Source organism: Manis pentadactyla, chromosome 8 (assembly GCF_030020395.1).
Source record: "Manis pentadactyla isolate mManPen7 chromosome 8, mManPen7.hap1, whole genome shotgun sequence".
NCBI lineage: Eukaryota > Metazoa > Chordata > Mammalia > Pholidota > Manidae > Manis > Manis pentadactyla.
Window position 1 is genome coordinate 125,542,504 of NC_080026.1, and position 26,003 is coordinate 125,568,506.

The following is a 26,003-nucleotide window of genomic DNA, read 5'->3' on the forward strand; positions in this document are numbered from 1 at the left end:
ATGCTTCCCCTCACTAATATTTTCCAGTATCACTAATAAACTGAACAGAAAATGCTATACTGAATGCACTGCAGCTAACTAAAAATGTTACAAATTATAAACTGAACCATCTTACCATTTGCCCGTTTGGGCTTCCTGTTTTAATGCTGAATAGTTCAAAACAGCAGTATATTTTACGGGTAGCAAAGCCATTTCACCAGCATTAGCTGATTTGTTCTAATTCTTGGCATTTAAATGCACAGTCCCTTTTTTCCTTAGGCATACTGTGCTTTTTCTTACCGGTTTTGCCAATCTGCCTCTAAAAGACGAACCTTTGAATATTACACACAAATATGGCTACGCTTTCCCCACAACATCGGCAAGTTACTACTTCCACTGGAAAAACAAACAGTGCGAGAACGACTGACTTCCATAAATGTAAGACTAACCGTGTCCGAGGCGCCCCGAGGCCGGGAGAGGGCGGTGCCTGCGCTCGGCCCGGCTGCCGCCCCGGCCGCCGCGGCCCCTCCCGCCCCCGCGGCGTCCGGCCGCCCCGCCGCAGGACCGGCCTGGCCAGGGCCTCCCCGGGCGGCGGCGGCGCCCCCTGCAGGCCGCGGCGGGCAGGGCGGGCGGAAGGAACCCGTCCGGCTGCCACCGTGTCCCACCGCAGCCGCCTGAGCGTCGCGGGGCCCCGAAGCCCGCGCCGAACGCCCTCCCCGCCGCCCGCCTGGTCCCGGCGCCTGCCGGAGCTGCCGCGGCCCCGCGCACACCCGGAGCGGCCGGGCCGGGCCTGCCGCGGCCCTCTGCTCGTCCTCCGCGCCCGCACCGGCCTTCAGTCTGGAGCGGCCCCGGCAGCCGCAGCAGGGGCGGCGGCGGCGGCGGATCGAGGAGCTTTCCAGGTCGTCCCGGGAGAGGCTGCTGCAGTCCCGGGACAGGATGTTCTCCAAGTTCACCTCCATCCTGCAGCACGCCGTGGAGGCGGTAAGGCCGCGGGCGGCGGGCGCACGACAGGCCGGGGATGGCGGCGGCCTACGCGCCCTCCGGCCCCGGGAGAGCCGGGCGGCCTCGGAGACTGAGGCCCGGGGCGGGCGCCACGGGGTCGACGGGGCGCCCGGGGCCTCGGGCCTGGCTCCGGGAGGGCCCTCCCCTCCGGCCTGGACGGGCGGTGTGGCCTCTTTGCCAGCGCAGGAGGGTGGGCGGGGGTGTCGCGGAAGGACCGGCCCTCCCGGCGGGGGTCGGGGGTCCCGGGCGCCTCTGGTGGGGTCGGGGAGCCGGGGAGCACCGGGCGGCGCCGCGGGGAGCTCTCCGGACTCCCGGACCGTTAACCTCTGGGGGAAAGTGGTCATTGTTGAGCGAGACAAAAGAAACGGCGGAGCAGCGCTGGGCTGGGGGTGGTCCTGCCCTGTTTTTGGAGGCAGGGGCTGGGGGCAGGATGCGCGCTCCGGCGGGGGCGGCGCGGGCCGCGAGGACCCCGCGCTGCCGGCTTTTGCCTTCGCAGGCCTGGCGGCCGAACTCCGCTGGACCTTAACGATCGATGTGAAATAGGAGTTTGGAGGGTCTAACGAGCCCGCCTTAGCTTCCGAGCCCACAAAGCACCGAGACCATCTGTTGTCTTTCTTGTCTGCTCTTGACGCTCCCCCCCGTCCTGCAGTGGGCTACTCCCCTTTGAGGATTTTAGACGCCAGCATAGATTGAGACATTCAAATATCCTAACAGACTAATAAAAGAAGTAACTTTCTACAAAAAAAAATGTCTTGCTGCGGCTTTAGGACTCAGATGTCTAGTTGCTTTGCTTTGGTTATTCACTTTACTCTGGGAGAATTGCCATAGATGAAAAATGCATCTTGTGAAGAAACTGTAACTTTGCTAATTTTTAAAAATGTCATTCTTTTTCTGTGTTCAGAGTGTGCGATGTAGCACATTAAAATCCATACAGCCTTTTTTTTTAAAGCCATTTGCAATAGAACAGTTTTTATGGTTAGATAAAAATAAAATGGATTTCTAAAAATTGGTAGTTAAAACAGGAACTTAGTACAATTGTTATTTTAAGTGATAAGTGGGAAATATTTAAAAATCATTTAAACTGTACTACAAGTTCTTAGAAAAACGTGTGTCTCATAGAGAAAGACAGGGTTTCTTATGAACAAAGAGCACTATTACATGTGAGGTAGGGAGGTTTAAACTTTTAAGTCAACTTTTAGTTTTCCTTTCTAATATACAGTGTACAGCATCTTCCTGATAAAAGAATTTAACCAAAATTTATAAACGCACATTTATACCTTATATTATTCTCTAACTTAAAATTATAAGAATTATTTGATTGTAACATTGAATACAGCTTAATATTGAGATAATTGGGAATAAAAATTTATTACATTATTTATATCCTTTATCAGGTTGATATTTACAGAAATAAGTACTTAGAAAAAGAAAGATGGAGTTCATGCTCTCCCAGTAAACACTAATTTTTGTCCTGAGGCCTATGTTTTCTGTCCTCATTATCTTCTTATAATTGTGTATGTTAGCATCTACCAAACTATCCATGTAAATTGTCAGACTCTGGCTCTGTAATATCCAGGTTCTATACTTTGCTGAAGTTACTGGGAAAAAGTTAAGAGTGGATTATATTCACCTAGTAACCAATAAACTGCATTTAGAAAACATGTTTTTATTTGCTTCAAGTTAGTCTTTTGAGCTGTGGTATCTCCCAGTTTGCCTTAATAAACTAAATCTGAAAAAATTTTAATATATTTACTTTTTTTTTCCTTTTAACATTCTCTTGGGAATGAATTTACACATAATAATAAGCCATCTTTTGTAGTACTTGAAGAATGTTTTATCCTAGCCCAGGATTGGTTTCCACTAACTCTGTTGTTCTGTTTATTTATTTGCTTGACATTTTCTTCTGGAAACTGTTCTTAACCGTTCCTCAGTTCGTTTCATTAACTTTTCTCTGTACTCCTTTTAATTGGCATACCCAATTAGTATTTTCTGATACAGTATTGCAATGAGCATAATTATTGGGATTATTCAGAGATAGGAGATTATCCTGTACGCAGATGCTGTAAGGTTTTCTCAACCATTTTGGTGTTACTACTTTCCAGGTTTCTTTGTTCAATTGGATCAGCCTTCAGATTTTTTTTTAGGGTTGACCAGATAAACATACCCATTTAAATGAGGTTTACAAGTAGAGTTTTCCTTATTGTTTAATTAATGGTTTCTCTTCACTTCCTGTTTACTACCTACAAAGAAAAATACATAACTAAGGTATTTCCAAAGATTAGTGTTTGAAAGTTGTGTTAGCTGATAGACTGTAATGTAACTCTGCTGCCGTTTTCAGAAATGACAGTCTTCCCTCCGTATAGAAATGATTGGCCAGTAAGAGCTGTGAAATCAATCTGTTTGGTTACCCAGTTGCCACATGTCACAAGAGTGAAGTCGAGCCATGAGTAGTTAGTTCTAAGGTTAGGCTGGATCATTTTAGCACAACTTCTCCAAAGGACAAATAAAACACTTTCCATTTCTTACAGTTCAGTATTTGTTGAGGGCCTAGTCTGTACTACGTAAGCTGCCAGAGGCTGTTTTCTTTTAAATTCCAGCCAGTTCTGCCCTTTGAGGGCAGATTTATTCCAAGAAGATAAAGGGTAGTGTCAGAGAAGAAAGTTTTATATATTTTAACTAATTAGTTCAGTGGTAGTCCTCTCAGAATTTAAATGTTTTCAAATTTTAGTGAAGAGTTAATAATGATTATTGAGACTGGCAGTTCTTTTAAAAACTACTCTGCCTTGGGAATTCAAACCTCAAATCAAACATATGTAGTGTTTTCTTAAGTGTGTTCTTTTCCAACAAGCGAGCTCTAACTTCAGTCCTTCAGTCACTCAGCAAACGTTTTATGAGCCCACCATGCATGCATGGCACAGTGTGAGGGAAACAAGTTGTATCTGTGCCCCTGCCCACAATGTTTATAGTCTGATTTGGGAGACAAAAACAAATACACAAGTTAGAGTAAAAGCACTTGAATGTGGTCTGGTCCCTAGAGCCATACAGAGCACGGTTCCAGGCCTGCTTCCGTCCCTTACTTTCCCACTGGACAAGTTACTTAATCTTTGTATATTTCAGTATCCTCATTGTAAACTTGTAAACTGAAGTTGTTATTCCTTCCTCTTAGAATTATGGAAAACTAAAATAAGAATGTACGTGAAGTGCTGAGGCTATAAATTTTTACTACATGTAACCATTGCTATTTGTATGTGCATGATTGTTCAGCCCGTGAGTTCTGTAGGAGGAAAGAAGCACTTAAGATTGGAGTAGTTGGAGAAGGCTCTCTAGAGGAAGTGAGGAAGAGAAAGAAAGCGTTGCTAGTTAGTAACCAGCAGTGTTTCCTTGGGTAAGGCAGTGAACTGGCTTTGGGTCTGCATAGGAGTTTGTTTAGGAAAAAATTGGACTTATTGTGAGAATTAGGACCATAAGTGTAAACTTTGCAGCACTGTGCCTAGTGCAGAATTACTCATTAGATGGCAGGATTGCTGTGTCACTCAGTTACTCACTTGATACTTGTTACTGAGTGCTTACTGTATGTCGTCATATGGTAAGTTGGAAACTGGGGATTCAGTGATGAAAAAGACGACACACCATCCCAGTCTTTCTAGAGCTTACAATCTAGTCGGGGAGATGGGTAATTAAACAATTAGAAACGTAGGGTAAGGGCTGAAAGCGAGCCAACAGACTGTGGGAGGGTGCTGCAAGCAGGTATAAAGGACCACATCCTAGACTCAAGTCTGGCAAGGCGTCCCAGTGAAACCAGTGGACAAGTTAGGCACTCGTGTCAGTTTTTGGTTGAGAGAGTGATGCATGAATTTTCAAAAATCTGATGTCTGTATTGTGAAAAGTTAACTCAAATTAGAATGCCTCATCTGATTCATACATCTCTTCCTTTTTTTTTTTTAGCCTATTGCTTAAATGTTTTTTTAGGCAATGATAAAAACAGGCAATTTGCATGTTAGAATTATTAATGAAAGAGGCAAGTTTACTAGGAAGTTTTACATAAATAAGGAAATTTATTCATGTTTGAACACTACTGTTACTAAACTAAGTTATTAGCAATTTAGAACTGTTTCATTGTCTACTTAAATAGATTTCTTATTTAAATCAGACTCCTGGGTGAGAGGCATTGACAAGTAGGCAACAGCATCCTACTTTGAATTTGACTAGAACAGCAAGGTGCTGACACCAATCCTCTTGAGGCCTCTCTGGTTTAGTGACTCACCTTGGAAATAGAGTTAAGTCCCATGGGTGAAACAGTCTGGAACAAGGATGCTGTAATTTCTTATATACCCAGAGATTCCCTTGGAAAAATTTAACAGATACTTACACTTCAGAAATTAGGTACATTTTTTGAAACACGAAATTTCAGTTGGGTTTGTCCTAATTGTTAATACATCTAACTTTATAAAGCTGGTGTATAAAAAACAGGTTCAACAAATGAGACATTTTATATATTATGAAGAAAAATCTAAAAACAAGTAGTGAATTAAAAGAGATCATTTTTAACCTAAACATTTCAGAAAGTTTCCAAGTTACACTTTCTCTAGTACGTTTCTCAATCTCCCATAAGTCATTTATTTCCCCATGTTCTTCTTGAAGTGTAGTAATCCCAAAGGTTTCATTCCTTTGCTAAAGATATTGAAGTCTTTAAAAATTTCATAGCATTCTATTTGAAAATGAGATGAATGTTTACATTCTCTTGATCCAGTACTCTTCAGAGTGGTGGGAATAGGAATCATAGAAGAGTTAACAGTAATATGTTGACTGAAAAATTTTCAGGTCCGTTTTTTTCTTAAGTACATTTCATCTTTTGGATCGAAACACTTAGGATATCTATGTTCAATGTTTATCACTTGCTCAAGAGTTTGAAAAGTATTTTGACAGGGTTTCAAACTTCAAGGTCTCTGCTTGGAGACACCAAGAAATCAAAATGGAACAAGTAGCACAGGAGGAACATGACCTCATAGGTCATCAACGTAGATGAAGTATATGAAAATGGAAGATTACTCAGCCATAGTTTAGGTTCTCCGAATAGTAACCTATTTGTTCTTACGTAAGCTGGGTCAGCTCTGTATTTCTCCAAAAAGTATTGATGGAACTAGGACTGGAGTAGTGTCCTCTCTATTCAAGGAAAAGAAAATGTTGTAGAAGGTACATCCAAGTCTTTTTATCATCCATTTGACACAGATGAAATACTTGCAGGTTTGCTATGAGATGACTGAGGGATATAATTTTGGTCTTAAAATTTCCGAGGTAAATTTCAAAGCTAAAATGTACAACAGTTTTGGCTTTGTGGAATTTAAATGGGTAGTGTCTTGTTCACATAGATATTTTGCTAAAAATATGCACTGCGTAATCCAAGCTTAAAAAAGAAAAGATTTACACCTGTATGTCACAGAAAGTAGGGACCGGTTTTAATCTGATTACAGAGTTGACTTTGGTATGTGCTCCTAGTGGTGATGTGTAACTGATTGCCTAGCGGCTTTTTACTGTTTTGCATTTCAAAGTCCTAGGTACAAAGATCCCTGATTATCTATAATTTCATTTTGCTGATACTTTAAATAGAATATTCTGTGTTTTCATTTAACTGTTACTTTTGAAGCCATGTGTTTCAGGAGAGGAAAAAAACCCAGTACCATAGTTTAATAGTAATGTTGATAAATGTGTTTTTCCTCTTTCTTAATAAATCAGTTTTACTTTCTTGGATGTGACTTATTTTGTTTCTCTTTGTTAGCTGATGTATGAATTCAAATTAAAAGTCACCTCTTATATTTATACTGTTTTTGCATTTTTAGACAAATACAGAGTTATATTTGTTGGAAACTTTTATGATAGTTTCTTAATTGTCGTGGTCCTTTTGTGTGTGTGTTTATGTAGCTTGCACCTTCTCTTCCTTTGCAAGAAGATTTTGTTTATCACTGGAAGGCAGTTACCCATTACTACATAGAGACTGCAGGTAAGAAACTATGCTTATATTAAACAGAAAATTTGTGAAATGCTAAAACATATTTCAAACTACTTTTCGGTTACTTTAAATTTATAAACAATTTATTTTACTTTTAACTTCTCTTTTAAATTCATAAAAAATATGTATTTTTTTATTTTTGAGCACCTATCTGTGTGTAGGCATTGTCCTATCTGTTGAGCTCCTGTTATGTGTAGGCATTGTTCTAGGGGGATAAAACACTAAATCAGATCAAATCCTTGTCCCAACAGAGCTTACATATTGACTGGGGGGAAGCAAACAATACACAAATACATGTAATGTATCAGATAATAAGTGTTAAGGAGAAAATGAAGCAGGTAGAGGTGGCTAAAGTGTCCTTGGGGGAGCAGGCCGGTTGGCTATTTTAGATTAGAGAAAGTGTCATTTCCTAAGGTGACTTCTTAGCTGAAATCTGAAGGAGTGAGGAAGCAACCTGGGTGGAGAGGGTGGGGGGTGGGCCTCTGGGGAAAAGGTTCCCAGAAACCCTGAGGCTGGAGCACTGGGCATGCTTGGCATATTCTAGGAACTACAAGGAAGCCAGTGTGGCTAAAACAAAGTGGAGGAGGAGGTGACATCAGACAGGTCGGGGTGGGTGAAGGTCACACAGGGCCTGGTAAGCCATTCCCAGGGCTTTGGCTTTTACTCTAAGGTGGGAAGCCATTAGGTTGCTTTGAGCAGAGATGTAACATAATCTGTTGTAAAGGGATTCACGTTGGCTTCTGTGAAAAAATTAGATTGAAGGGACGTCAAGGTGAAGGTGGTAGAACACTTGAAGGAGGTTGCAATGGTCTGAGATATGATGGTGGCTTAGACCAGGATGGAGGTGGTAAGAAGTGATTCTGGGTGTATTTTGAAGGAAGCTTTGTTGATGGACTGGATGTTGGGAATGAGAGAATAAGAGTCAAGGAAACTCCAAAGTTTTGGGCTTAGGCAGTTGGAAAAACGGAAAGGCCACTTACTATGTATGGGGAGAGCAGACGGAACAGATTTGTAAGAGCACTTAAGTTTGAGGGCAAGTTAAATTTGAGACACCAAGTGTATATACAGCTGGATTTGTCAAGTAGACAGTTGGAAATAGGAATCTGGAATGTGGAGTAGAAGTCTAAACTAGAGATAGAAAATTGAGAGTTATTACATGTAAGTAGGATTTAAGGCCACGAGACTAGTGAGATTATCTGGGGAGTAAGGATACATGGAAGAGAGAAGATATACAGGAACTGAGCCCTTGCCATTAATGTTGAAAAGTTAGAAAGATGAGAACAATAGCAAAGGAAACTGCTGTTACCAGTGAGGTAGAAGACAGCAAAGAGAAAAAGGTATCCCGGATGCTAGAAGAAGAGGAGGGAGGGATTAGTTGTGTCAGATGTTGGTGATGTAAAATGTATGAAGACCAAGGGTGAACCATTGCATTTACCTGCAAGCAGCTCATTGGTGGTCTTGATAAGGGTTGTTTTAATAGCAGGAAGAAAAAGAAGATCTGATTAGAGTAAGTTTAAGAGAACATGTATAGACAATGTGTAAGGACTGCTCTCTTACGTTAGTGTGAATGGGAGCTGAGAAGTGGAGCAATAGCCGGAGGGAGATATGGCATCAAGAACGAGTTTTAAAATTTGTTTGAAAGGTGGAAGATAGTGCAATTTGTACCTCAGTGGGAATGATATAGTAGAGGGGGAAAGGTGGATATTAAGAGTCAGATGAAATCATTTCTGAGCATTATCCTTCAGCAGACAAGGGGGTGGGATCTAGCCTTACTAGGCATGTAGACTGTTCATAAAAGTAAGGTAGGAAGCAGAGTATATGGGTATAGATTCAGGAAGAGGGTAGATGTGGTATAGGGAGTCTTTGGAAGTTATGTTCAGGTTGCTTCTATTTTTCTTAGAGAATATGAGGGAATGGGAATTAATTAGGTCAAAGGTTGGCAAACTTTTTTGTAAAGGGCCAGATGGTAAATATTTTAGGCTTTGTGGGCTATACAGTTTCTGTTGTAACTACTAGGTTCTGCTACTGTGGTGTAAAAGCAGCCAGGAGCTCTACGTAGAAGAATAGCATTCCTTTGTTTCAATACAAATGTATTTATAAAAATAGAAGGCAGCACTGGATTGGTTTCCTACAACCAAAGTTTGGCAACCCCCTGAAATAGAGAAATACAAGAGCATTGCCACAAAGCACTGTGAGCGCCTTGAGGAATGTATAGGTAAACACTAGTGCATATGCAGGTTGGACATGTGTCCTTTACCTGGAAGGACACCTGAAAAAAGTGAGAATTGTTGGTTTGGCAAGCTGATGGGGTAGGTCATAGATGATTATTTTTTTAAAGAAAAAGTCCTTGCTATGTGTATAGTAAGTAAAAAATAGACTTTGTATATGTGTGTGTGTGTGTGTGTATATATATATATAACTTTAAATGTAAAATATAATTTCTAAATTTGGATATTTAGACAACAGATCTACAAAAAAGATTTTTGAGAGGAGCTGCCTTTTCAAATGACACTTCTTAGCCCATGTGAATTTTTTACCCTGGCATGGCTTTAAGGAAATGCTTTGAAGGAAAGCTTTAAGTTCTTGCTTTAAATAATTTTTTATAATCTACTAGCAGAAGTAAGTACATATATTACAATAAAGTATGGGACAAAGAAGTCCGTGTCAGGCACGTTGGGAGAACAAAGAAGGTGAACAAGGAGGCAGTGTCTGACCTGGATTTTGAAGGTTGAGTAGGAGTTTATGAAGTAGCTAAGGAGGGCAAAGACATTTCAGGTAGAATGAATAGCATATGTAAAGGCACAGAGACCTTAATCTAGCTTAGGAATGATGAGAGTGGATGGCAGAAACTAGATCTTGTCTTTTAGGGAGCTAGGATTTTAAGTCTGTTAAGTCAGATTTACAGTTCTTTTATTTCTCAATTTTAAAAGTCTTATCATTTTTCTCCATAAATAACTATAATTAAACCGTGATTGAACATTTTTTCCTGGAATGTCTATATGAAGTCTTCAATTATAGGGAAAAAACTCTAAAAAAGTAAGTTCAAAATGAACTTGGAAATTATCTTTTATGAGCACTAGACTACTCATTTTAGAAGAATATGAAATGAGATAACCTAAGTTACCATTTCTTGAATTCTTACTATATGATAAGCACTGGGTTTTATACACATTGTTTCACTGAAATCATACAACAGTATTTACTAGTGTTTATTAGCTCCATTTTATGCATGTTGGTAACTGAGGCTTAAGTTATTTATTCAAGTCATCCAACTAAAAGCGACAGAGCTTTGTCTAACTCCAGGTCGCAGCTTTTAACAACCCTCCCATACTGTATCAGATTTGATACATATGTCCTGGGTGGACCTATAAGGGTGACCCTTTCTGTTGTTTTCTCTGTAAAACAGTATTATGGTTTGTACTGTGTATGTGTACATACATGTGTATACAAAGGCATATATCATGAAGTACATAGCATATCAAGATTGTGTTGTACAAACTAAAGAAGTACTAAGTAAATGGCCATAGAGACATAACTAAGATCTTGGCATTTCCAAATATATTTTGTATTTAAACATGCACATTTTATTAAGAGTAATTTAACTCTTGTACAACAAGGATAGGTTGATAAAACCATATGATTTTCAAGTCCAACTGCAGTATCAATGAATTTTTATTTTAAAAAATCAATAATATTTAATAAAAATTCTCCTGAGAAGCAGCTTTGATTTGGGGAATAGCTGTCTGTTAACGAGAGGAGAGGTCAGCAATTTTTAATAGAGGGTTTTTCTTTGAGCTCCTCATGTTTTCATTGATGGAGATGAATGAGGGACATTAAGTGTCTGACTTCCCAATGTTAAGAAGTAACACAGCAGCAATCAAAAACAGAACATGTTCTCTCCACATATCCTACATTATTCAGTTTAATGTTCAAGGCCAACCTGTTTCTGTATAAAGAGACTTAAAATTCAGATCTTCTGAACTGGCTAATTGAGAAAAACTTTTTTAAATTACAAGTGCATACAAAATTCTGATATTATCTGTATTTTTCCAGATCATGTGCCCATTTCCCATATAAATGGCTCTCATTTCTGAATTATGCATGAATACTAGCTTATAGAATGTATTTTGGAATATTGATTCAGTTTTGAATAAGAATATGGTGAAAAGCATCATCTAAATTGTAGCAAAGATAATTATACAGTGAGTACAAACCTCACTTAAGCATGTACTTAAAGATTTTTTCAGGTTAAATAGGAATAGGGAAATACAGAGAGTATTTTAGGTGCAAATATGTTTCAAATATTTTAAACACAGTTTAAAAATATTTGAATGTTTGATGTTTTTTATTGTTTAGATGATAAAGCCCCAGTGACAGATACAAATATTCCATCTCATCTGGAACAGATGTTAGATATATTGCTACAAGAAGAAAATGAACGAGAATTTGGGGAAACCGGGCCATGTATGGAATATTTGCTTCATCACAAGATCTTGGAAACATTATATACTTTAGGAAAAGCTGATGTAAGTTCCTAATACATATCATGTTCTTGGGCATGTAATACATGCATTAATGTCTTAGAGATAAAGACTCTTCCAGGTACTAAATTTAATTTTAGAGGCATGCATTAAGCATGACAGGATTCAAGTCAATATAGTTTAAAAAAAGAAAACTGTGTAACCTATATGGATATGACCTCCCAGAGATAGCAAAGCTCCCAGTGCTTTGGCTGCTTAAAATGACAGTGTAAACATTTATGAAAATAAACTCAAGTGTATGTACTCAGAATCAAAGGAAATGAAAAGGAGCCCCATGAAAATTGGGTTGCAAAATAGGAATTATTTTTCATTATCCTGAAAGAGAATGTTACTGATTATTCTGACATTTCTGATGAGTGGAGCCAATTCAAGTTCTTAGGCTGAATTAATCTTGAGAAATCTTTACAAAACTGATAATATGTAAATAATATTCTGTACTGCAAAACTTTCAAATTACTTCTAAAGTTAGGTTTCAACCATGTGGTGGTGTGGAGGAAGGGGAGCTCGGGCTTCAGATAGTGAGGCCTGGCTTTGTCACTACTACACCGTGACCTTCAGCAGGTCTCTGGGGTTCCTCTTCCCCCTCCTTACAAACAAGGAGGTGATTCTCAAGTGGCCTCCCCCAACTCTAAAATCTGTGGTTCTGTTTTGTGACTTTATATAATATACGTGAAAATCAACCTAAAAAAAAACCAAACTAATTTGTTTAAACACCGAACAGAGTTATGAATAGTGTAGTATTAAAGGTAGTTTCCTTTAACTAAAACTGTAAGACTCCAATTCATTTTTAAGTTAAATTCATTCAATTCATATTTTCTAGGCAGCATATCTGCTCCCTAATATCCTGCATTTCATTCCTTTCCTTCCTTCTTTTTCCTATCCATTGAAGAGAGGGATTGTACAACACTAAATTGAAAAATATTCATTGCTCTTTGAGCAAATGTTAGTAATTGTACTACTAGCAAATTAATTTTGATATAGGTGATTGCAGCTATTAATGTTTTAGTTGAATAAAGCAAGGTGTTGCAGTCTTTAAAAAATCTAATTTCCAGATAACATGTCTGTGCTGATGCATTGGAAATAAATGACCATTTTGTGACTATATTGTAAATGTAGTACAAGTAGGTTAGTAGTAGAACACATTAACCTTGTTTAACCTTGTTAATTCATAGTCTCTTAATCTGCCACATGAGTAATCATCAGTTTTACTACTGTTTAGTAAATATTTAAGACAACTGTCATGCTATAAAAATTTATTTATTAAATATTCGTTGCCTAGAATAACGTAAATAATTTTGTAACCAATTTAAAAGTTTTATGAGACTGAAAGCAGTTTATACCGTAGAAATCCTTTTATTTACATACTGTATTAGAAGACTTTATTTACTCCTACATATATGTGATAGAAAGTTACTGATTACCTGTCATTAGTATAAGTAACAAGATTCTACCTTTACTTTGGCCAAGGAATTAACTGTAAAAGTTTCATATTACCCTAGCATTTAGAATATGAACAGGTTGATGTTGCCTGAACCAAACTCTAATCTCAGCAGCACATTATCACCATGCTGGTTGTAATTTCATCAGCCTAGGGTCCCATATGCTTTATTACAGTCCCAGGTGTAGTTTTATTTCTAGAATACCAGTCATTAATATTTTATTGAAAATTTTATTCTGACAAAGTCATTAATTGGCTAATTGCTTTGACTTTTGAGGGTGGGATACATTCACATACATCAACTCCTATTTTTTAAGTTTTTGAGTAGGTGTGTTTGTATTGTCTATTCTGTTTTGCTTTCTTTTTTCCCTGCTCAGTGTCCTCCAGGGATGAAACAGCAGGTGTTAGTGTTCTACACGAAGCTTCTGGGAAGAATCCGGCAGCCACTGCTTCCACACATTAATGTATACAGGCCAGTGCAGGTATTTTGTTCCCGTTACATAAAATTATTTGGTTTAATTTCTTTCAGTATGGAAATAATTGTATATGATTTCTTAAGAGTAAAAATAATAAAGGAAATTTTCCTAAAAATAACATGCAAATAAGCAAATATGGAGCTTGCTTTATGCATGACACTGTATTAAATGTACTTCATGTCTTTATATTTCTCTTTTAAAGTTTTATTTGTTTTTCCTTTAACTTATCCCTGTGATATCTCAAGGAGAGTTTAGTTTATTAGATGCCTCATTTTTTTTAGGGTAATATATTTGAAAAATTTACTATTAGTAAATTAATTTTGATATAGGTAAATAGTGTTTTATCTGAATAATGCAAGGTATTTGTATTATTTGAAAAATGTAAATATCTTTAAGGTATATGGATGGCTATTTACATACTTAAAAAAGTAACTAATAACATTAAAACAATTTTTTTTGACAGAAATTAATTCGACTCTGCGGTGAAGTCCTTGCAACACCAACAGAAAATGAAGAAATTCAGTTTCTCTGTATCGTATGTGCCAAACTGAAACAAAATCCCTACTTGGTTAACTTTTTTCTGGAGGTATGGCATCCTTCTTGTCAATCTTTAAAGTATGCTTACATTAAAATTATTATGAAAATTGAATTCTGTGAATAATATTAGAAGGAATTATATTTTGTGAATATCCAGTAGTTTGTTTTCCTTCCCAGAATTATTTTTAATTTACAATCACTATTTTATTTTCACTTGAAATCTGCTGAGAAAAACAATTTTCAAACTGTCGTTGAACCAGATATTTGGGGTGGTGCAGGGACTGGACAAATACAAAGTCAAGGCTTAGAAGGAGGCTTAAAGGAAAACCAGGGAGAGAGAAGTCACAAGAGTTTATAAGCCATCATATTTTCACCATACTTGCTGTAGTGTGAGTGTGGGTAATCTGGCCTGGGGTAGGGATGATGTGTGTGAATTTGAACAAGACGTGAATAATCCCAGGTCACCTCTCCAGCCTGGCAAAGCAGTTGGGATTGCCTGGCTATTTTGTACTCTTTTCTTAGCCATAGTCACTGAATCTAGTTTACTTAAATCCATTGATATTTTGGATTTTATTTGTGGTTTTAAATTAGAAAATAATTTTTGTGTACTTCTTGTTTTCATTCTTTTTTTTTTTCCAGCAGTGAAGTAATTTAGGAGTATATTCATAAAAATAAATTTTTTTTTTTAAGTTTTTTTAAAAAAGTTTTTTGTTTTCTTTTTTTTTTTTTTTTTTTGATTGAGGTGTAAGTTGCATACAGTTCAGTTCAGTCTTTTTGGTCTACAGTTCTCTGAGTTTGACAAACATACAGTTGTGCAATCGCTGCCACAGTGAAGCAGCACGGCAGTTCTGTCACCCTCCTGCACCCGCCGACCCTAGCAATCACAGAGCTGTTTTCTGCCCCAAGTTTTCTCTTTTTCAGAAAGTCATAAAATGTAATCAGCCTTTCAGGTCTGGCTTTCTTAGCATAATACACCTGAGATTCATCCATGAATATGGTCCTTATATTGTTGAGTAGTAGTCCATTCTACGGGTGTGCTAGGGTCAGTTATTTATCCATTCTTCATTCCAGGAAGTTCTGGGTTGTTTACAGTCTGGGGCAATTATGGGTAAAGCCATTAGAAACATTCACATGCAGGTTTTTGTATGACCTTAGGTTTTTATTTCACTTGGGTAAATACTTAAGAGTAGGTTTGCTGGATCATGTAGTAAGTGTATATTTATTTTCATAAGAAACTGCCAAACTGTTTTCTCAGGTGGGTTTACCATTGTGCATCCTGTCAAAACTGTGTAAGAGTTCCTATGGTTCCACATCCTTGTCAGAGTGGGTCTTGTTACGGTTTTGTTTTGTTCTGATTTAAAATCTTAGCCATTCTAATAGGTGGGTTCTTGTTCTATTGCATGTTACTAAATAAGTACTTCAGGATTTTATTCTGCAGTCTTACTGATGGTAGGTAAACAGCCAAGCCACAGAATTGCATGAATTTAAATTTCTAGGTAGTAGTTCAAAGGACTAGGGATGCCTGTTTTTCATAGTAAGCATCATATTTTGAAAGTTTGCTTCAAAATGGCTGGAAGAACCTTAGGATTTCAGATTTTAAAGATTTATTATTAAGGGTGATATCATAGCCCTTTTAGTTTTTGATATAAATATACCAAATATCCTAATTTGGTTAAGTATGACATTTTTTTCTGAAAGTACACTTTACTAAAGTTTTCTGAGATACCTTAGTTACTTTAAATGTGTGGATTTTTTTCCATGCTTAAGCTTTAAGGGATTTTTCTCAGACTCTCTGAAACTTGTTCAGAAGTACACAGCCATAGCCTAGAAGCAGAGAAAATTTGCAGGCATATGTATGTTTATGATGAGATGTTCTTTATTTACTTTATCTTCAGAAAAATATTTATATTTAGACATCAGTGCAAAGAACACCCTTCAGAATTAGTAACATATCTGCTATAATGCAACAGTTTTATAGCATGTACTTCTCCAAAGCCTGAGGTGGTAGGTTTCTCCATTTTCTGAACTCATAGGATTATTCATATGCTTTTAATGTCAGTACAGTCTCCCTGGCATTAGAGTTATTTGTATGCACTTTATTTTCTGCTGGTTGATAAGCTCCTTGAAGACAAAGACTCATTAATCTTTGGGTCCCCACAGCTTCTCTGGTACCTAGCATGGTGCATAATAACTGTTGAATTAATACTTATGGAATGAATGTTCAGAGAAATGTAGCTTTATTAATTGTAAGATAGATAGTAACAAAAGTACTTTGCAATTCCCAAGCATGTATCCCCTGAAATGTAAGTTCTGTTCATTTATTAGCTAATTTATGCATCTATTACGGGTTCAGTGCATATGGTAATGAGCTAGAAAGTCATTGCGCTAAAGTTTATAGTCTGCTGATGAGAATAAGACTAATACTCAGATACAGTCATCTAAGGTAGAGCAAGGTGTTGTAAGAAAGGTACAAAGTAAATGTGCCTTAAGTATTTGTAGGATGAAGAAATTACATCTGTTTTAGGTCACCAGGAAAGATTCATGGAAGAGGTTATATTTGACATAAACCTTGACAGATATTTGGATAAGAATGAGTAAGATAAAAGAGTTTGTGGTGCATTCAGGAAAAAATATAACTAGGATATGTGGTAAGAAAAGGCCTAGACAAATGGACTAGGAATTGTCAAAGGCTTTGACTGGCTCCTGTACAAGCTGGCTGAGGTATTTGTGGGAGCCACTGAGGATTTTTGAGCAGAGATGTTATTACATGATGGTATCTGTGCCGTAAGAAGTTAAATTGGTGGTAGCACCTTGTACAGTGGATTCCTTTGAGAGGAGAGACAAAAGCCGGGAAGCTAACTTGCAAGCTGGTGAAGTAACCCGGACAGGAAGTAACAAGTGAGTCAGAAGCAGGAGGTCGGAGTGAAGTGAGAGTCCTCAGGGGACTCCAGAGGTGGACTCAGCCGGCTTGTACTGGAGACAGGAGACAGGATGAGGAACACTCCAATTCCCGAACCAACAGGCTGCCTCTGAAGGAAAGGAAGCCCTGAGGGCACTCGCTTTGAGGAGAAGAATGGTAATTTTGGTTCTGGATGCTCTTTGAGACGTCATGATACCCAGATGGATGTAGTTAGCAGGTATTTGGTATCGCAAATACACAGTTTGGGAGCACAGTCTGGGTTTTAGAGATTTGGGGGCTAAGAATATAGCTGTGCTGTGGGTGCCAGTGAAGTCCCAGAGTAGAAAGAGAACAGTAAGAACCAGAGCGCAAGAGAGGCCAACAGTTCCTTGTCACCGAGGGGGCTTCTTCCAAACGCTGGTTCCTCGCCTGCACCTCCGCATGCTCTCGTTCAGTAGGTCTGGGTGGGACCCAGGAACCTGCAGTCATCAAGCCCCACAGAAGACCATGGTGCCAGCAGTCTTGAGTCACACTGAGAAACACTAAGGAGTGAGTGTTAATTCTAAGACTGTTCTTTCTCTCACAGTGGTATTGAGATACCACTCCCAACAATATCATTACTATTTTAGGTGGGATAGACTGTGATGTGCAATTGATTTTTGTTTCACATGAAAAACACTGTGGTTACTACATTCACCCATATTATCAAGTCGCCCCCATACCGCTTTGAAGTCACTGTCCATCAGTGTAGTAAGATGATGTGCAATTTGAAATTGGGAAGTTGTTTCATGTATTCATTTAGTTCCATGGAACTGTTTTCTTTTAATATATGTGCTGTGAGCTCAATTTCTCAAGAAGATTGGCCTGAACTATACTTCTAACAGTAATAAAAGGGATTTACAATATCCATAATATAACCTGGGAAGAGTAGAACATTGAATTCACCCAGTATTTAATGCACTTCTGTGATGGGTAAATGCTGTGGCGGGCCCTGTGGAGAGGCTGGTTTATGATCCATTCTGTCTGGTGTGTGTGATTTGTTTTTTGCTCCAGTGTTCAAATGGAAAGTAAGATACTTTTGCCTTGAAACTAATAATTGGCTTCAGTTAAGTTTCTCTTTGGGGGGGTCAGTGGCTGTGGGGAGGGGCAAACATTTCAAGCAAATCTTACTTTATCCTCAAAACCACTAATAAAAATGTCCTTAGAATATTGAGTTATCTTTATAGAGCCAATATTTATAGAGCCAAAGTATAAGGAAAATCTTAGGAAACTGGACTTAGAAGAATCAACATTGAGCCTGCTATATATTTTTAGTAGCACAGTGATGAGAAAACAACTAACAGTAATTGAAACCTCCTGAATCTTTTTTCCCCCCAGTAACATCAGTGTTTTCAGTAATAGGTAGTTACCACTAATGTTGCTTATTGCTTATGGTCAGTGTAAATTATTTTATAGACAGTGTGAAGAGTGTCATAAATACCCATGCAATTAAGAAATACCTAAAACACAGTTTAAGGCTGAGTATTTTCATTTGTCATAACACTTTTATCATAATATCTGTCATAACACTGTTACATTGGCTAGACAGTGAATGCTAATTATAGAAAACCCCATTAAAATGATTTCTGTTTTATAAGGTTTTTGATGTGAATATTACAAAATGCATATTCCTTTTCAGAATAAGTTGAAACCACTGGCTTCCAAAGGAGCACCAAATGTAATTTCAGAAGACACATTAAAAGGTCAAGATTCCTTGTCAACAGATACAGGGCAGTCCTGTCAGCCAGAGGAGCTGTCTGGTGCTGTTGGAGTGGAGCAAGCAGAATTAGGAGATGAGCCTCCTCATCAGATAGATGATCTGTCCACAAGCGTGGAAGGTCTCACCGTCACTTCACTGCCAGCGGCCACACTTGTTCGTCCAAACCAGGACTACAACTTAGTGAATTCTTTGTTAAATCTTACCAGAAGTCCTGTGAGTCATCATCTTTACTTTTTTTCTGACGTGATCACAGTTATGTGTACTTAAAATAGAAAAACAATGCTATTCTTAGTTTAGTGTAAAACACTACATCCTTCTAAAGTCAAATCTCTCCAAACAGCCTGACGTTCATCTAATTCAGGAACTGAAGGGCTCTGTGCTCTTTCCCTCAGGACGGCCGGATCGCTGTGAAAGCCTGCGAGGGCTTGATGCTGCTGGTCAGTCTGCCGGAGCCCGCAGCCGCCAAGTGCCTCACGCAGAGCACCTGCCTGTGTGAACTTCTGACAGACAGACTGGCCTCCCTGTACAGGGCCCTCCCTCAGTCCGTGGACCCGCTGGATATTGAGACAGTGGAAGCGATTAACTGGGGGTAAGAACCATTATTTGTGTTTGCCCATAAAGTGGCTTCTTACCTCTACACTTGTAAATCTGTTTCTATTTGCAATAATAGAGGTATTTAACTTTGAAAAAAGTAACATTACTAGTGATCAGTAATGAGTCCTGTTTTAAATTTGTTATCAATCAGGAGTGAATTGGTGTGGCAACAGTCCAGCTATTAACGTACTCAAATGACTTTTTCTTTGTCCACGACAGTGATCAGTTAAGACCTTTATAACATTAAGACTAATAACTTTATCTCATTATTTTCTTAAGAAACAAAAAACCCTGAAAGAAGGGATCCTCTTTTTATAAATATGTTCTGTGGCCTCGAGGGCAGTCTCCCGTGTTTCATGGCCTGCTTGCACACAGTATCTGATCCTTCCTCACTCTTTTACCCCATTTAGGGCCCCTATCTTGATTCTCACAGGAAAATGTGATTATTCCAGAATATTTATAAATCATTAAAAAGTGAAAAGCAGCATAAATGAAATTACCCATAATCTCACCACCTATAAGCAGTCTAAATCTTTGACATGGTAACTTGTTAGTGTTTTTCAGGGTGTTATATTAACCCTTCTTTGCTTTTTTACTTGTTTTTCTCCACCCTGTATTCTGTCTGCATCCGTAGGGCAGACCCACTGGTTAGCATTGCTGCTGGATTGTGTCTTAAGGCAGGAAAACAAGCAGGCCAGTCATTCTTTCCATGGATCCTCCTTAACCTTTCTTCTCACCCATTGCCAGTGGCTGAGAACCCCTGACTTTTTGTTCCTCTTACTTGGTCAAGTTTGTGGCAGGACAGTGAGAAGCTGTCTAAATGGTTTTTCTCCTACAGCTGCATTCTCTGTAGTCTCTCTCTTCCCACTTAATGAGTGAAAATTATTTATAACTTCTCTTTAAAAGGTTTTCTCTTATCTTTGGCTTTCTTTTATAAAATCCTCTTCTGGTTGTCATCCAGCATTGCCTGTGTAAATATATCACACTGTGTGAATTCATTTGTGCGCATTCATTTTTCTGTGTGTATTAAATTGGATTAACACTTTTGGATAACTTTGGACTTAGCATTTCTTCCTTGTCCTACAGCTTGGACTCATATAGTCATAAAGAAGATGCGTCAGCATTTCCAGGAAAACGAGCCTTAATTTCATTTCTTTCCTGGTTCGATTATTGTGATCAACTCATAAAGGAAGCACAAAAGGTTTGATGATTTTGTTGTTTATTGAGAATATAAAAATCTAAATGTCTATTAATGAAATTTGAATCCTCAGTTTATATGTGCAAATATATCTTAATTGTCTTAGGATAACATAGTAAAATAAATAAAACCAAATAAACCAACATGTATATATCTATGTGTGTGTGTATTGAACTATAGGATAAATTGCAGTTCAAATTCTGCCCTTATATTTCTTTAAGTATTCCAGTAGAAAGCTTCACAAGGTAAAATTGGTCTCCCTCCATTTCTCCTCTTTGGGGAGATGTTAATTCTGTAAGTTGATTGGGGTATTTTTCTCCTGTTTCTCTTGTTGTTAGAAATATAGATAAAATGTAAAGGACCCAATAGCTAACATCTAATCCAGGCTTGTATGCCATCAGCAGGATGGTAATAAGTAAGTTTGTTTTTCCACATTAATTTGGATGGAGAGTACAAACTGATTTATTGATGTTACAAATTAATCTCCCTTTCCCATTAAAAAAAATTATGCTTATCTTCTAGACTGCTGCTATTGCTCTTGCCAAAGCTGTTCATGAACGATTTTTTATTGGTGTTATGGAACCTCAGTTAATGCAAACGTGAGTGGCCTCTTTTCCTGTAAAAAAAAAAAATTTGTTGTGTCTCTGTTATTTTGCCCACTAATGACCTGTTTGTCACGTGCAGTTCTGAGATGGGTATTCTGACATCAACTGCTCTGCTGCACCGCATTGTTCGGCAAGTAACGTCTGACATTTTGCTTCAAGAAATGGTTTATTTTATCCTTGGAGAACAGAGGGAACCAGAAACGCTGGCAGAAATTAGCACACATCCTTTAAGACAGAGGTTAATTGAACATTGTGATCATATATCTGATGAGGTGAGCTGTTTAATGATTTAGAGTTAGACTTAGATTCTTTGAAATACTGATTTTAATATACTTGTGATGTTTTGAATATGGGCTCTTTTTCATGTGGCTTAAAAACTGAAAGCATGACTTAAAGTATGACAAAAAGAGTAACTTATTTAAAAATATTTTTCAGTTATTTATCATTTTTGGTTTCAGATAAGTATAATGACTTTAAGAATGTTTGAACATCTTTTACAAAAACCCAATGAGCACATTCTTTACAACTTGGTCCTAAGAAATCTTGAGGAAAGAAATTATACAGAATATAAACCTGTGTGCCCAGAAGATAAAGATGTGGTGGAGAATGGATTGATAGCAGGAGCAGTGTAAGTTTCCTTTCTAAATCCACGAATTTGGCATTTTATATAGAGCTATAATTTTCTCTCTTATTTTTCTCCCTTATCCATAAAAAATACCTCTTAACAGTTTAAGATTTTAAAAAATAAAATTTAGATGCCGTTATATCACCATCCCTTTAAATTACAGGTGATATTATTCATTAAACCTAAACAAAATCCATATATTCTTGAGTTTGATGTCATATAAAATATTAATTTCTTTATAAGATATAAATACATTTTCCATAACTCTTTCATTAGCAAAATTATGTAATATTTCCTAAAAACATAGTGGGAAATTTTGGGGTTTAGAAAATATAATAAATTTTTTTTTATACATCATTAAATTACACTTAGAGATCTGGAAGAAGATCCATTATTTACTGACATTTCACCAGATAACACTTTGTCAAATCAAGAGTGGCTTACTTCTTCACCTCCTGCTACTCCAGACCACCCCAAAAATGATGGAAAAACTGAAGTCCATAAAATTGTAAATAGGTGAGTTTGACTTATACCTCTTTTAGTTGTTTTTATAACATATAATAGCTCTGCTCTTAGATTGTTACAGGGATATATTATGAACTGCATCCTCCCTTCCTTAATCTAAAGATTATGTCAGCTTTTTGTCATGTTTATGTAGCAAGTGACAGCCTAGGGGTAACAGTCAATAGCAAAAGAGAAAACTCTCCTATTGGTATAGAAATAAAAATGAGTAGTAGGGTTATATACACCTTCAAAGTACCCTACTTAGTTTTAATATAAAAATTTTAAGTAATTCCCAACTGAAACAACAATGAAAATTTCCAGCCTGACAAGTTGTACTTAATAGGCAGGTACTTGTGTATGCTAAGCATAGGGCTATTCCTTTTCGTTAGTTTGTATCTTTACCTTTTTTTTAAAGTACCCATTCTGTGGGAATTTTCTTCTTTGTCTTCCTTTGCAGTGCTGCACTGATAAATATGCCTGGTTCTGGCAGATGACTTTAGAGAAAATTGCATGTGGCTCAAGATGCAAAATTAGAGTGCATAAGAATCTTAAATTACATTACTTAAAAGTCAGTTTCCTGAGATTAACAAATATCAGGCCAACCTGTCATTGTGCTGTAATGTAAAAGGAAAAAAAAAGTCATCTTAGGCTTACTTCTACTTTAAATGGAATGAGTAATTTTTTAGTAAAACCTTTTAAATAATGAAAAAGTATTTAGTCAGTGAATTATAAGACTGATTCAAGATAAATATTTAAGAACATGTAAATTTTTTCCCATGTTTCCATTTGCATTAATACTTGGCTCAACTGAAGATATCACTAACTAGTTTAGTACCTCTAAAGGTATTGAATCGGGAGAGTATTTATGTTATTGATTAGGACTTTTTCATTTAAGTTTTCTCTGTCTGGTACCCGATGAAGCAAAATCATCCTACCATGTTGAGGGCACTGGATATGACACCTACCTCCGAGATGCTCACAGGCAGGTAAGAGAAGCAACTCATGTTTTGAAATGAAATCTAGTAAGAGTGCACACACACTCATCTTGTCACATTTCCCTCAGTTGGTCTCCAAAGGTTTCCCTCTTTCTGCAAGACGTCAACTTCACTCTCCTGACTTTGACTTTCTGCAGGTGACCTTTGCATTTCACTGACTGTGTGTCCCTATCTTAAGATTTCTTTTTGCCTTCCCTTCCTCCCTCCCTCCCTCCCTCCCTCTCTCTTCTCTTTCTTTCCTTTCCTTCTGTATTTGAAATGATAACTCCCCCAAATCCTTTTCCCTTTGGATCCAAAAGCTGATCTTTAAATGATTCTGCCTGCCACCCTCCCTTGCCCCTCCCCACCCCTTCCACACAAGCAGTGATGTGTATGGACACCTCTGTCACACTCGCTCCCTGCTCTGTCCCCTGCAGGCTGGCTCTCTACCTCACTGAAGCTACTTTCTCACAGGTCTCATCTTAGTTATTAAATGGCCTTCTCTCAGTCTTCTTTCCTCTATATAGAGTTTTAAAAATTCCAAATGTTAAAATGTCTTAAGTCAGAAAAATACACATTTTATTTTCATTTAAATTCTTTGGATGGAAGTGCTTTAAACAATTGATTTGAGTATTCCTCTAATTCATTCATAATGTTTTAAGCCTGAATTCAAGACCCCATCACTACCTGAGTAACGAGGGATTAGGTAGCAAGTACTTCCCTGTGAAGTAAAGGCAATTAAATTAGTACCAAATTCAGTAGTGCCAATTGGCTTTTTAAACTGCCTTTATTTTTTTCTGTAAAGTTTCATTTCCATTTCCTGATTAAAAATGCAGTTCTTATGATTGTTTCAGAAATATTAGAAAACAAAAAGGATTGAAAATTTTAAAACTATTTCTAGATCAGAGTTTCACAAGTGTTAATGTAAAAATGCTTTATTAAATACTAGGATGTGGTTTTATAAAGAAAATTGTCTATTGCAAGCCAAATGGTTCAAAACTCACAATATATTGAGGCAGTTGACTTTAATGATTTGAAATACATTTTTCTTTAAGAAGTTGAAGTTAGTGCTTCATGGTGAGAATTTTTTGTTTTAATGTCAGGTAATTTATAAGCTAGAGAGGTCAAAGTAATTTTGCTTTATTGAATAAAGATAATCTGGAAAGGGAACGAATGTGGAAAGAAATTGTACTCTAAATCTCTTTTGTTTAAATTCAAGTACATTACATATTGGGAAAGACTTTTAAATTAATTTTTATTATATGAGATAGTCTTGTGCTTGTCAAAATCTGTATTCCAGTGATAAACTCTACATAGTAAGAGGCCAGTTTCTTCTTATTTCCAGTCTATCACAGACCAACACTTTTGTAAAATGTAATAAAAATGGACTACTAGAAAAATGAAAATAAAAAACACAAAATACATGCCCTAATTATTTTATTAGATTCAGCATAGAATTTACTCAGTTAAATTACAGTGCAGGTTTTCTAAATGCTTACTCCTGGTTTTGTACTTGTCTCCTCATGAGAGTAGCAAGCAGTTGGTGGACCGCACTTTGAGCAGCGCTGTTTTATTCTGTCTTACCAGCATGCCTGGTATACGTGCTTTATAGGAAAATCAAGCTTGCCTTCTCAGATAACGTACATCTGTTCATCTATTAACCTTACATTTTAGAATAGATTTGAAAATGTAACTAGGACTTACTTTCCTTTTTAAATATTCTCTAAATTTGTGATCAAAAGAAGTTAAGGATAAAATTCCTCTTAAGGACAGAGCAGAAGCACAGTTGTTACAGGGGTGCTTTGGTCAAATTAAAATAGGCCCATTTTTTTCATTAGCGTATGTCGGTCCTGGCGAGTATAATCTCCTCTCGCGCCTCTGGTTACGTTATCTCAATCATCTCCTCTTCCCTCTCCCATGCACTGCACACAGAGCAGACCCTCAGCATCCAAATGGGTTTGTGTGTGCCTGTTTGAGAAAACCATTTCTATTCGGTCTCAGTTTGTTTGGGATGGTTCTTCTTTAATGACCCAAATGCTTTCTCCTCAGTTCCGGGACTACTGTGCTATCTGCTTACGATGGGAATGGCCCGGGTCTCCAAAAGCATTGGAGAAGTGCAATTTAGAAGCAGCTTTCTTTGAAGGTCATTTTTTGAAAGTTTTATTTGACAGAATGGGAAGAATTCTTGATCAGGTAATCAGTTTTAAAATACTAATTTTTGTACTATTTTGTCACCATTCACCATAAGTTCATCCCAAGTCTCAGTTTAGGTCTTCAGTAAAGTAATTTTATTGTTCTCTTAGTTTTTCCAATAAATGACTTTTCTATAAAGCTTGATATGCCAATGACTGGTGGATTCCCATGCACTCATTATGTTAAAAGCATTTATCTTGCCTGATAGCTGTTAGAACTGCATATTTAATTTCTCATTAGAGGCCATGTCTTAATATCCTTAACATGTTTGGGAAGTGACTATAGGGTGCTTCCTTTTATGACTGACTTAGGAGCATTCTAGTCAGTATAGTTAGCATAGTTTTAGTACAGATAGAGTCAACTTTGTAAGGTTCAACTGCAAAGACCTTAAATGTCATGTCAACACTGGTCTCGTTAAAATTGCAGAACAGTATTAGATGGACCTGCTTCTTCAAAGAACTTGTGAATGATGCTCATTTTCATAAGGGGGAGGTGAAATTAAAAAGGTAAATTTACTTATTCTGAGGTGGATAAAAATCACCGTCAGCTGGTATGTTGCTATGTATGTCTTACTGTCAGGCAGGAGAAATGAATTTGGGATTATAGAATCCCTCCCTCCCTCTCTCCTTGACAAATAAGCAGTGCTGATAGAGCTTTGAAATGCTTTATGCC

The 26,003-nt window shown here is 37.6% G+C and overlaps 1 protein-coding gene across 1 annotated transcript in view; it reads left to right on the plus strand.

The window, feature by feature from the left end:
- Window positions 1–633: 633 nt before the first annotated feature.
- The window catches only part of FHIP2A (FHF complex subunit HOOK interacting protein 2A), a 32,970-nt gene continuing 7,600 nt past the window's right edge, over window positions 634–26,003 (plus strand). The window contains exons 1-14 of the mRNA XM_036898694.2: window positions 634–960; window positions 6,901–6,979; window positions 11,345–11,514; window positions 13,345–13,449; window positions 13,907–14,029; window positions 18,558–18,851; window positions 19,031–19,227; window positions 20,319–20,433; window positions 20,953–21,029; window positions 21,115–21,307; window positions 21,494–21,663; window positions 22,033–22,176; window positions 23,060–23,150; window positions 25,188–25,331. Coding sequence (XP_036754589.2) covers window positions 916–960; window positions 6,901–6,979; window positions 11,345–11,514; window positions 13,345–13,449; window positions 13,907–14,029; window positions 18,558–18,851; window positions 19,031–19,227; window positions 20,319–20,433; window positions 20,953–21,029; window positions 21,115–21,307; window positions 21,494–21,663; window positions 22,033–22,176; window positions 23,060–23,150; window positions 25,188–25,331 — 1,947 coding nt within the window. The 5' untranslated portion in view covers window positions 634–915. The remainder of the gene's footprint in view (window positions 961–6,900; window positions 6,980–11,344; window positions 11,515–13,344; window positions 13,450–13,906; window positions 14,030–18,557; window positions 18,852–19,030; window positions 19,228–20,318; window positions 20,434–20,952; window positions 21,030–21,114; window positions 21,308–21,493; window positions 21,664–22,032; window positions 22,177–23,059; window positions 23,151–25,187; window positions 25,332–26,003) is intronic.